The following is a 12,940-nucleotide window of genomic DNA, read 5'->3' as shown; positions in this document are numbered from 1 at the left end:
TATGGGAGAATAATCTAAAATATTTAGTCACCTGTGTGATCTTGGCAAATAATTTAACCTAAACTTGAAGTCTCTGAGAAAACCTAAACACAGTCTTTTCTTTTATAAGATGAATAATAACAGCACGCCTTACCTAATATGGTGGTTGTAAGGTCTGGAAGAAGAACGCATTAACATAATGCCTGGCAGAAAGTGATGTTTAATACATGGTACATAATAGCTCTTACCATGGCGACTGCAACATTATCCAATAGATTGCAGCAGCGAAGGCAGGGGTGTGATAGGACCCTAAAATACACATACTCCCTCTGAAAGCACTAGTTTTCTGCCATTGCAAGGATGTAATAGCAGTTCTTAAAGTGCTCCAGTACTGCCTGGAATTCGGGGTGAGATTTACATAGCTGTGACATGTTCTTCTAGCAGTGATTCCCAGACTTTTTCAATAAATGGAAATCAGAATTTGAAATTTGGGAAACTGACACAATGAGAGAAAGTTTTAAAAAAACTACCATATTCTATTAAACTTTAAAAAAAGAAAAGTCATGATTTAACATGCTCAACATTTTGCCAGTGGATTAACCCCCTTTTTACACAGGCCTATGACAGATACAGTAGCAAAATTCTTTCTGATAAATGCTTTACCTCTAATGTCTTAATTTCTGGATCCACAGCTTGAAGGGTGCCTACATTTGTTCTACTGTGGTACTTGAAGTACACTAGTTATAGCCATGAGTATTACTGATATTAGTTAAATCAAAGAGCTGTGAGAGCCAGAACAGAGAGCCACAAGTTCAATCAAAGCCTCTCTACAAAGGATTTCTCACTGCATCTCTGCAGTGTCACAGTAGTTTCTGATCATAGCAGTATCACGGTCCTAGTGCTCCGTAGTAGATATATCACAGGAGTAGCATAGTAGTATCTCTAGGGACAGAGATAACGATTAAGAAAATCTGCAGAGACTTTGAGAAGAGACTGAAATGAGGTGCTAGCTAAGACTTCTTCACCACTCATTCTCCTTTGAGTCTCCCTTCCATTCATAGCTCAAGTTCTAATTTTTTACTCTTATCATGTCTAGCCCAATGGCTACACACTTCATGACAACTACAAAAGTAAGGTTGATTAAAAAAATTTATTATAGAATATAATATAAACCCAATTAATAACAGTATAATTTTCACACCTATTTTGGTAAATCCTGGAGCCCAGGAGAATAATTCCATTGCCATTTTCATTTCCTTAGGTTAATTCTCACTGAATATTAAGTTGATATATTTAATAAATATATAATAAAAACTAAATTTGAATATTTAACACATTCTTTTTTCTCTCTGCTCTCTGTGGTAGACATATATTTTACTAGGTTCTAAAATCTCAGAACTATAACATGGGGTAGTCAAAAATGCTTATTATGATAGTAGGAAGAATTTACAAATGAGTTTACACAATCAAGACGTGATAAAATTTTAAAGACATATTATTTCACATTTGACAAGAAGTATAGGAAGTTAATAAAATTTTCATAAAGATCAATTATTCTAAACTTTAAGAAGATTCACTAGCCCACAAATATTTAATCAGTGTAGGTTTGCATGGGGTTCTTTTTGAAAGCACATAAAGAAGCAAAAAAGTGATCATCATGATTTGTATTGATAAAATAATTAAATGTAATATTATGGACTGTGAAAGTAGATTTCACGTAAAATGGATGTATGGATGCACAATGTCAACACCTCTTAGTTCCATCTTGAGTGTTGATGATAAATGAATAAAGCTTTTCCTTGTATGGGAGAATTACAATTGTCCTTTGCAGCTGTGTATGTGCACCTGCATGGTTTCCTCCTGTGATCAGGCAATCTGCCCTGAGCACTGAGTGGTACCCCTTTAATTTCCAGTCATCAGTTTCATCCTCTCCTCTGTCCTCATAAAAAAGCAGATTTCCCTCCTTTCCTGTCTGAGATTTTCAATCTCCTCTTCACCAAAGGCTTCTTCAACCTTTAAATACGATCAAGTGTCTGCCATCTTAAAAATCCCCTTCCAGGTTCCACTGTAATCCTCTCTTTTTGTTCAAAAGGATACTGCTTTCTTGAGTTTTCTATTTACTCTGTACTGAGGGGAACTAATTTTAGGATAAAGCCAATAGTATAAGTGGAAGATGAGAAGGGAAAAATACTAAGTTTAAAATTATATAACTAAAAATGAAATGTGAGCCTTACCCTACATTTTTACTGCTTCTTATATTAGCTAACTATTTCCTTAATATTCAAGGCTGTTTCCCTTGAATTTTTTATAACTTGCAATGGAAAGAACCCTACTGAAAAAATCTTCAGTTATTCCTTCTCTCTTCTCCCTAAGGACATCTCTTACATATTGGTGCTCTGTGGAGTTCAGTGTCATCCATCTGTCTTACTCATGGCTCAGTGTGATGATTGCTAAGTTTATATTTCCAGTTAAGAGTTCTCTCCTGAACTTCAGGTAAATGAATACAAATATCCACTAAGCATTTCCACATAATACCCCAACAATACAACAGATCAGAACATTAAAACTTAAGTTCCCTTCCTCCTCCACTTCCACATATTACTCTTTCTATTTCCTACCTGGGTGCATATCATCATTCACTTGCCCCAATTAGAAACCTGGTTATCAGCCTTGGAGCTATCATTTATCTCTTATGTCCTACACACAGTCTAAGAATATATTGAATCTATGCATTTCTCTCTACCACCCATTGCTTCCATGTATTCTCCCCCAGATTACGATAGAAGTTTCTTAACCGGTTCAGTTGCCTCTAGTCTCTCTCCTCTCTAATTTATTCTCTGAAAAGCTATCAGTGCTTTTCAAAGGGAAATTTAATCATGTCTTTGCCCTATTTAAAATAGTTTAATGTTTCCCTTCTCATTTCCTTCACAATGCAGCTCAGCGTGATTTGGCTTATGCTTATCCTTCCAGCTTTATTTTACACCACTCTTCTTTCCTAACTTCTTTTAGCTGCTTTATTAAACAGGTGCCCTCACAGCACAGTATCCACCATCACAGCACCAATTGCACTATATTACAGTTCTCTGCAGTGCTGAGTATTGCTCAATAGGCAGAGTAGTGACATGTGTAACACCTAAATATCAAGGTGTTAGCAATTATTTGGGGTAAATGATTATATATATGTATATATATGTGTGTGTATATATACGTGTGTGTGTAATATATATGGCACTGAAAACATCATCAAGAATAAAACCACCTGGGTTACAAAGAAAGTATGTGGTTAGGTAGTGTGTATGTAAGTTTTGAAGCACAATTATAAAATGAACACTCATGAACTTAAGAACCAGAGTGTAAAAAGCACAATTCAACCTAAGAAATAGAATAGTACCCATAATACCAGCTTCCTCCCTCATCCTGCCCCCAGCTTCCCTTTTAGACAGTACTCCTATTTTTTATTAACCATTTCCTTGTAAAAGTAGTTTTCCCGCTACTGTACTTTATGTTTGAACAATACATTTTAATTATGCTTATTTTTGAGATTTATAAATATGGTATTTTTGATATGTACCATCTTCTGAAATTCATTTTTTACTTAAATCACATTTTAAAAATTTATACAAATTATCATAAATATATTTAACTAATTTCCATGGCTGTAAAATATTCCTTTGTGTAACAGAATTTATGTACACGATTTCATGTGTACAAAAATTTTCATGTGGTAGACATTGGGTTTAATATTCTAAATATTACAAGTATCCTAAATGACATGTACAGGAGTTTTTCTAGAATAATATCGTATGAAGGAAATTGGAGTGTAGGGTATGTGCATGTTTAGCTTTATAAGATAATTTGTTACCAAAGTGATTGTGCTTTTTATTCCCATAAGACAGTATAAAAAAGTTTCATTTGCTCTTATATTTGCAAACAACTTCAATTTTTCAGACTTAATTTTTCCAAGTCTAGCAAATATAAAATAGCATCTTTTTTTTGCATTTTCTTGATAAAAAGATTCAATTTTTTAAGAGAATAAAAAAATAATTTTTCAATCTTTAAAAATTAAAAATTGAAATAATTTTTAATTATTTGAAAATAAATTGAATTGAATAATTATTTTCAAATTTTAATAATTTTATAAAAATTATTTTATTGTTGTTCAGGTAGAGTTGTCTGCATTTACCCCCTCCACTCCCCCCAACCCCAGCCATCCTCACTTCCCTCCACTGATTCTCTCCTCCCCTCACTTGGTTTTGTCCATGTGTCCTTTACGGCTGTTCCTGAAAACCCTTCCCCTCTTTCCCCTTATTATCCCCTTCCACCTTCCCTCTGGTTACAATTTTTAAGAATATTTATTGTATTGTATATCTTTTCTTATTGATTTGTAGGAGTTTAAAAATAGACTCTGGAAAAGTAATGCCTTGTCCCTCATATGTCTTGCAATTATCTTCTCTCAGAGTATTTTTTATGCTCTTTATGACAACTTAACTTGTAGTCTCCTAATTACCTAAATACCACCCAGCCTACCTCATTCGATGAAAATATCCTAGAGGTACAACACTATGTCTTACTAAGTTTTGTTCCCCAGCATCCAGCAACTGCTCAAAACATAGTGTTACTGGGCTCACTAAGTGTTTATTAAATGAATGACTACTGGATCAATGAATGGCTACAACTTTAAAATGCAAATCTCTTTTTTTGTAGTCAAATTTTATTTTATGCAAATTGGCCACTATACCATAATACCAAAGCCAAGATGGTCAGAAGTATATGTTACACACCTTCCTGTACTTGTACTTGCAATTCGAAAATGGGTGTCAGGCCCTAGTAACAGGTGCTAGTTCTGCAGAGAGGTAGCAGAATGTTGTTTGTAAATATTTATCACCAGCTCTGAGCATTTGGCAATGTTCATTTTTCATCCTTTTCAATGCACTTACCATTAACCAGTCTCCTCATAATGAGAGAATATTTAGCCTAAATTTATCACAAAATTAGAAATGCTGTTAAGATGTATATTTTGGATTACATATTATAATGGATATGCAAGGTCATGGTTTGTCATTAACTTAAAATTGGTTACCTTTTTAGTAATGGTGTCTGGAGGTACATCCCGCCTTCCAAGAGGATAAGGATTCCATTGGCCGCTCGGAGATACTTCTTCTTGTCCATTGTCTAAAATGTTGCTTTGCTGGGACGGGGTCTATTGCAAAAATGGGATGGCATTCTTTAGTGATGTAATAAAATTTATCATAGTTTTCTGAAGAGTCCCTAATGATTATGGTGAAAATAATTTTGTTTAATTACAGAAAAACATATATGCTGAACTGAAAGTATTATTATATACTTTTTACTCGGTAAAAAATTCTAAATTGACAGCTTTTTGGAAGCAGTGAGAAATCAACTAAAATAACAATCTTAGAATTACGTATTGAATTTTAAAGAAAAGTTTAGATTATTTACAGTACCTGAATAAAAGAAGTCATAATAAAATTAATGAAGTGATAAAGACCACAACATTTAAAACTTGCTCAATATTTTAGTGTCATATTTTCATTTAGAATATAAGTAAAAACCATATAAACACAGTATGTAACTTCCAATATTCTAAGCCATAGCCTGAAGTAAATCCTGTAAGGCTGTACATATTCTGGGAGCATATGTCTTGCCCCAATTCAAAATATTACTATGTTAACACTCACATAACATAAGATTCATGGTTATATGACATTATCTACAGACAGATTTGAGGAAAAAATAAAAACAACATTAAACATATTCTACTATTAGAATCACAGTATAAGTAAATCATGACTTTAATTCTAAATTTATTTATATAGGTCACTAATGCATTGAAGTTTAAAATCTTTATATATATAATATTTTCACTGATTTACTACTTATTATGTTTAACAGATAATAATTCCCCTGCCTTTATTATTATTAATATTAGATATTTGGGAGGCCCTTCATAGTCTGAGCTGAGTAATAGCAAGTAATCACACACCATGGAGGGATATAGTAGTGGGATATTTTTCTTGTGTAAACTCATTAAGTTTTCACAAATGCTATCTCTTTCCTTAACCTACAGGATACACAGGTACTAACTACTTGATTTCCTGGAGAATTCTTATGAGTAAGATATTATGTTTAGTGCTTCTTACCCATTTTATGCAGCTGTTTTGGAGGATCACTGCAGATAAATAAAGCCAGGTTAGAGCATGTATGCGCAGCTCTACTCTGTGTGAGATGCTGTCCTCTAAACCGAGAATGGGAGAATTAGACTACTACTCTCTCGTAACATGGTAGACATGAAAATCTTGCCAGGCTTTATCTGATGATATGGAATAGTATTCGTTCTTCTCCTTCAGAAGACATGTAATCATCCTATCTATGTTCTGACTACATGCATTTTTAAAAAAAAGTATTGTTTGGAACTGTTTGAAAATAAGATTTAGCATGATATTAGATGACGTTTTCCTGTGGTCTAATGGATATAGTAAAAAGTAAGAAGATAACTCAGTTTTCTTCTTATACTTTGGCCATGTGAATATCTTTTTCATGAGCCTATCAGAAAGTGTGAAAAAAAAGAGAACGAAGGTATTGAATTAAGCTCTTGGGTTAACTAGGAATAAATTTTCTTGTGTTTCTTTGAAAATCAAATGTAGATAACACATTTAAAGTACATGTTACTTGAAAGTAAACAAATAACTATGCAAAGTCTATCTGCCTGTCTTGATGCATTAATTTTCTAGTCTTTACCTCTTCCCGATTATTATGCTTGCATATGCCCACACACAATTTTTCTAGATATTAAAATATAACAATTGAAATTATTAAGACTAAGCAGTTAAAATATTATTCAGGGTAGGCATTACTGGTCCATGTTTTTTTTTCTGGCTTGGTTTCTTTGCCATTCAAGTGGGATGGATAATAAATGAGCCCATCCAGCTAGGTTAGTGCAACACAGAATTTTGAGAAGTGGCCAGACTTCAACATAGGTATCTTTTTCTCTCCATATCACTCTCATCTCTGTTTTCTGCACTAAACTTGGTTTAGTTGGCCAGACATGACTCCTAGTCCCACAGAGCAACTGAGAATTGCAAAATTATTTCCAGTGGAAGAAAAAAGGCTAACACTCTTCAGTTGAATTCCTAATATCATGTTATAGGACCTTCATTAGTTTGGGGATTATTCTCTTTCTTTTTACAGTTAGGATCAGCAGCTGTACCAATCTGTTTATATTATGGCCAACAGAAACATAAATATGCAGATACAAAAACAATACTTTCACTAGACAGCAAAATTAAAGAAGTTGCCTGAAAACTGTTTTCTTTATTCATTTCAAGACTGTTTTGGTCTTTTTGTTTTTAAGTAAGATGACTTAAGTTTGTAGAAATAGACCTCAGAAACAATTTATTAATATTTGGGAGGGGAAACCAAAAACCAAAAGAGAATTGCATGGTAGGTTCACATTCTTTCCCTAAAGAAGCACAGCTATTAAAAAATCGTGCTTTTGATAAAGTGCGACTGAACTGTGTCTAAATGGAGTGCTCAGTTGTTAAAATTTTATAAATGGTTAAAAGGTGCAAGTAAAAAATGTAAAAAACAGTAACGAAATTGTCGCTGTTGAAATTTATTATTTCAGAGAAAATAACCAAATTGAGTTTAAATAATTCACTTAATTATTTTTAGTACCACATTCTAGATGTTTTATTTAGAGACTTTAAAGATTAAAAATAAATCTTTATATCCCCACCACACACAACCAATTATATATAAAAGACATGGAAAATCATCACCTGCCCCCTTCTCTCTCTTATAATTTTGTAATATTTCAAAACAATAGAGAAAATGGTCAATGTAATTTAGTGTAAAATAACAAATATTATTTAAGAAATTCAGTAATGCTAGTAAAAGTTTTGTTGAGTAGATGCGGGTCCCATAGACTGCTATGGACATTTGTAGATTTAACATTTGTGATTCTGATGGCTGTGAGTGATCACATGTATCTAATGGAAGAAGTAATCTCCAATTTTGATGAGGCACAAAGGTTCATGAATATGCGTGTTTATGTGCTTCTCTAAATATTTCTGTGTGTGTACAAGCCTATATATGAGTATGTGCATGCATGTGTGTGTATGTATATCCATACGTGAACACAGATTCACAACTAAGAGTAAATGAACTTAGCTGATCCACTGGTTTGTTCTTGCCTGCTAATTGATGGGTGTGATCCAAGCTTGGGAAATTCACTACTACTTTTTGTCAGGGAATTATGTAAGTGCGGAGTAGAGTTTGGCACTTTGCAAAGTTTTGGGGATGTATCCCTTAAAAACTTGAGGGTCGATTTTGTTTAGTAATCATATAGTTCATGAAAAGCATTACCTTACATTAAAAATGCATTAAAATAATTTTCCCCAAAGTATGTCCAGTGAAATTATTGCTATATTATTCTTTTCCTGCGTATTTTTCAAAAAAGTTTGGCAAATATATGCCAACCTTGAATCTAAATTATTATATCACAAAGTTCAGTCTGAAGATGGTGAGGTGATGTTGATGATTTTTAAATCAGCATTTTATTATAATGATGAAGTAGCATGTGTTTGAATACTAACATTATTTTGGTAATTTTTACTATTGTCTATGAAAATATATATAGTTTAGAAGATAAAAACATTTTGCATTATTAGAAAGTTAAGAGAATCCTTCTTGAGGATAGGTAGCCAATAGTAAATGCAGCAAGGTCAATAAAAGCTATAGGCATAGACTGCCCTGAAAGTGCTAAAGAAATCTTGCTTTGCTTTCAGAAAAAAAAAAATTGCATCAAGTATGTGATCCTAGGAACTAGAGAAAATAAATGCAGATAAAATATTGGCACTGTTTGCATAGATCCACTAAGAAAAGACATTTATTAAACTCAGCTAAGAAAGCATCTACCTGTAGCAAATGGAAAGTGATTTGGGTCCTATGATATCTACTTATCTGGATTGTTATGAAGTAGATGTGAGATAACAGGGTATATACAAGAGTTTTATCAACTGTTATGAGTTATGGTCTAAGGAACTGTCAGGTTTTACAAATATTTGAGAAGGCATCATCATATAGCAGAAACAGTAGGTGCCAAACAGAGTCAGATTCAAATTCAGCTGCCACTATGCTGGGTGCAGAGGTTACAATAGTAAAATGGTAAAAATTCAGGTGACTTCTTTTCTGTGACACATGAGCCTCAGATTTCTCATCTATACAATAAAGATAAATACTTCCTGTGAGGCTTTTTATGAGGGTTATGTGACAAAACATATTTAAAGTATGTCATGGTACCGGGTACATAGTAGATTCTCAATAAATCCTATTCTTCATTCTACTTCTATCAGAATATTTATTTATTCTACCATTAATCTGGATAATAAAAATGGAAGTTGGAACTGACATTCTGCAATACAGTTGACCCTTGAACAACATGGAATTAGGTCTGCCAACCACATATAACCTTTAACCCCCCCAAACTTAATTACTAATGGCTTGCAGTTGATTTACTAATAACACAAGCAGTTGATTAACACGTATTTTATATGTTATATGTATTATATATTATATTTGTATAATCAAGTAAACTGGGGTAAATAAAATGTTAGTGAGAAAATCATAAGGAAGAGCAAATACATTTATAGTAATTTATTGAAAAACATCCACAGTAAGTGGATCTGTTCTTGTCACACCTGTGTTGTTCAAGGGTCGCCTGTGTTATATTTCTCTCTGATCACATAAAATTTCAAGACAAGAGCTAAGTTCAGTTATAACAGAACACATCCGAAGAAGCACATGGAGCCATTAATAACATCATAGAAAGTTGCCTTAAATGCTTTTTGGAGAGGCAGTGAATAAATGATAAATGAGTAAATGAATGAATGGATAGAAAATATGAAAGTTTTATAATTTAATACTTGATTTATGTCTTAAATATTCCAAATGTAAGTACCATTAATTTTTTAGAAAATTGGGAAAATCATCAATAAATATTGTAAAAACATTAAAGAAAATTAAATTTATTAAACAATTTTTCATTGATTTATTCACTTTAAAAAATATCTTAAGTAGTTTTATAAAATTACATTAGAAAGTGTAATTTTCTAATTAGAAAATGTAATTTACTATTTATAGAATAGAAAGGCCTATATTTAGCTTGTAATCCATGAAAAGTGTATAATACTCAACCTGGAATGTAATAAATATGAAAACATTAGAAATATTCAAAACACATAGTAAAATCTGGGAAAATCTTCCCTTTCAGTTCAAGTAAATGCTGTGTAAATACTTTATCAAGTACAATGTTTTTCAATCTTCATTCACAAGTAATTATATCTCTTGAGTAGTTTAGTACAAATTTGTTTTAAAAAAGTTGACAAAAAATAACTAGGTATGTTTTGGTAAACTAAAAAAAAATGCAAATCAAAAGAAATAATGTGCTGAGTCAGGATCTCAACTCACACAAATAGTGCCTTTCTGTTAATTACCAAAATGGAGGGGTTGGGGAATGCAGGAATCACAGAAGTCCCCCTCCCTGGATGTATAACTTCCAAAAAGTCTCAGGGTGACAGAGGAAATACAAAAACTGCTTCTTCTACTTGTAAAAGGTGAGGCTTGGCAAGCAGAGAGTGTGGAAAAAGAGTCTAGATTTCAGCCCCTGAACGATCCTTCCAAAGGGCACCACTGCATAAAAGCATGCTACAAATTCATTTCCCTTGCTTAAGATGAAAACGTTACTTTGGATTCCTTAGGAGGCTTCATTCATTCTTCATTCATTCATTCATTCTTTCCAGGGTGCCCCAGAGTCATTTGCCATAGCAATTCACTAAAGATGGCCAGTATTATCATTCAGGAATTTTATGAATAAAAAGACAGCTCCAGATTTCCATGGGAGAATGAACAGCTTTTTCAGTTTTATGTGCTGAAAATGTGTATTTATAAATTGTTCTTATTTTGCATTTCGGTGGAAATTTCGTGGCTAACAAACATTTAGGGGCTGCAAAGAAATTGTAAATATATGATATTAATTTTTATTGTCTTAATTAGCAAGACAAAAGTGTTGTAATGGATTTTTATGCCTTTGTAAGTCAATTTTGTCTATCTCCTTTCCTGTAGGGAAGAAGAGTTCAGGGAAACAGCCTCAAGCCTGGGACCGGTCAGCAGCAACACTCAGCGGGTCAGAGTCCTCCCCACTCAGGAGGAGGACTCTGAGAGGCTGCCTCTGAGGACAGGGTGACAGGAAGCCTCGCAGAAAAACCAGACAAATTTTCTAATTAAAGAAGCACTGCAGAACAGACCTAGCTGCACGCAAGGTGAAGGGGAGGAGAATTAGACTGGAATTCATGGGAGGAAGCAGAGGCTGAACTAGTCTCAAAATTGAGTAAGCACCAACCACTACCCAGGTTGCCCCAGGTGCCTAAAGGCCTAAAGTTTAGAGGATTTACACTGATAATTTTGGGTCATAACGTATTTTGGTGGTGACAGAATAGTTGCCCTGACTGTTCATTTTCTATCCCCTACCTTCTCCGTTTCTTTCTTTTTCTTTTTGTGTGGCTAATACAGTATTGATGATAATTCATTTTCAGATGGAGTCTTTCAATAGATGAATTATTCTTGGTTTGCAGTTTACGGTGACTTCCAAAGACAATTTGTTTAGGTCATCCCTGTGTCCAGTTGAAGAAGGCTGAAGAGTCTTTACATGTCATAACTCTGAAATATTTCTATCAGAAATCATCTTAAAGCTACAGTAATTATTCGTGAATCCATTGTCTAGGGTACCCCCAAACAACATCAGAAAATTAATATAGCAATACAGAGATGCCTAAATTATACCTGGAGATAGTTAGATATTCAGAAAGAGTGCTTCAAAGTATATTACCATTTTCAGACTTTGAATATATCTGTATAATTCTATTGATTGATCTAAGAGTAAATAGGGCTAAAAATTAGCAAAATGAGGTATAATTTCAAGGAATTCAAGGAATAGCTTCCTTCACACCAAGACCTCTCTAATCTCACTGAATTTTGAAATTCCATCTTTTTAGTTAAATGATTTGATTTCTACTAATTGTCTATTAATTAATAGGCACCTCCAGGAAAGCTGCCTATTAAAATTGTGATATCTCATCTATTACTTTGTGCTAATAAGTTTCAAGGCCTTTTTGAAAATAGGCTTTGTCAGGGCAGAGGATGAGGGCCCTGGGCACCTAACAGAACATGAAAAACAGGTTCCCTTAAAGTTGGGGCTCTGGCAAAAAGGGTCTTGCTGATAGTAGTGTATTGAAACTAACACGCATTAACTCACAAGAACCATCTATATTTAAGTCCCTGTCTGCTTTCTGTGATGTTAAATTAGTGCTTTGAAACTGGCTGTAGCGAGTTTATTTCACTGACATTGGCAAACATCACAAAGTGTGGCCTTGTTTTTCTCCCTGGAGAGAAAGTTACCCACACACCCCTGGTCCTCCAACAGAAGACTGAGGACAGGAGAAAACAACATTCAAATGTTCTTCACTTAGTTACATTTTTTCAAAGTAATGATAAAGCTGTGAATAGAAATGTGTGTTTGACTTCATTTCTCTAGTCACAGTGGGAAACAAACAATCCAGAGTTAGGGATTGTAATTAAGACTAATTTGACAATAAAACATGAATTTGAGGTCTTTTGACCCTCATTTTTCTGGGATGGGGGTTTGTTGAGTTTGTTCCATATAGTCATTAATTTTACTAAGAGAGAGAAGTGTTTGGAGGCTACTTTCATTCTGTTTTCCCCACTTTGCATTGCTTTTTTTCATAAAAAATTGCTAGGCTAATGACTATATTAATAATAAAGTCATAATGACACATTGTGTAAAAATGACTCATTAGTTTCCATCAAAATGTAACCAAGACAGAAGGCATTAATCAATTTAAACAGGTAAAATAAATGTGCATTC

At 33.5% G+C, this 12,940-nt stretch overlaps 1 protein-coding gene across 1 annotated transcript in view; it reads right to left on the bottom strand.

The window, feature by feature from the left end:
- The window catches only part of LRRC7 (leucine rich repeat containing 7), a 491,093-nt gene that overhangs the window by 63,938 nt on the left and 414,215 nt on the right, over positions 1–12,940 (bottom strand). The window contains exon 23 of the mRNA XM_037145320.2: positions 5,060–5,179. Coding sequence (XP_037001215.1) covers positions 5,060–5,179 — 120 coding nt within the window. The remainder of the gene's footprint in view (positions 1–5,059; positions 5,180–12,940) is intronic.

This window comes from Artibeus jamaicensis, unplaced genomic scaffold (assembly GCF_021234435.1).
Source record: "Artibeus jamaicensis isolate MK-2021 breed Jamaican fruit bat unplaced genomic scaffold, CSHL_Jam_final scaffold_1019, whole genome shotgun sequence".
Taxonomy (NCBI): domain Eukaryota; kingdom Metazoa; phylum Chordata; class Mammalia; order Chiroptera; family Phyllostomidae; genus Artibeus; species Artibeus jamaicensis.
The sequence above is the reverse complement of the archived record's forward strand: the minus strand, read 5'-3'. Positions and strand labels throughout refer to the sequence as shown.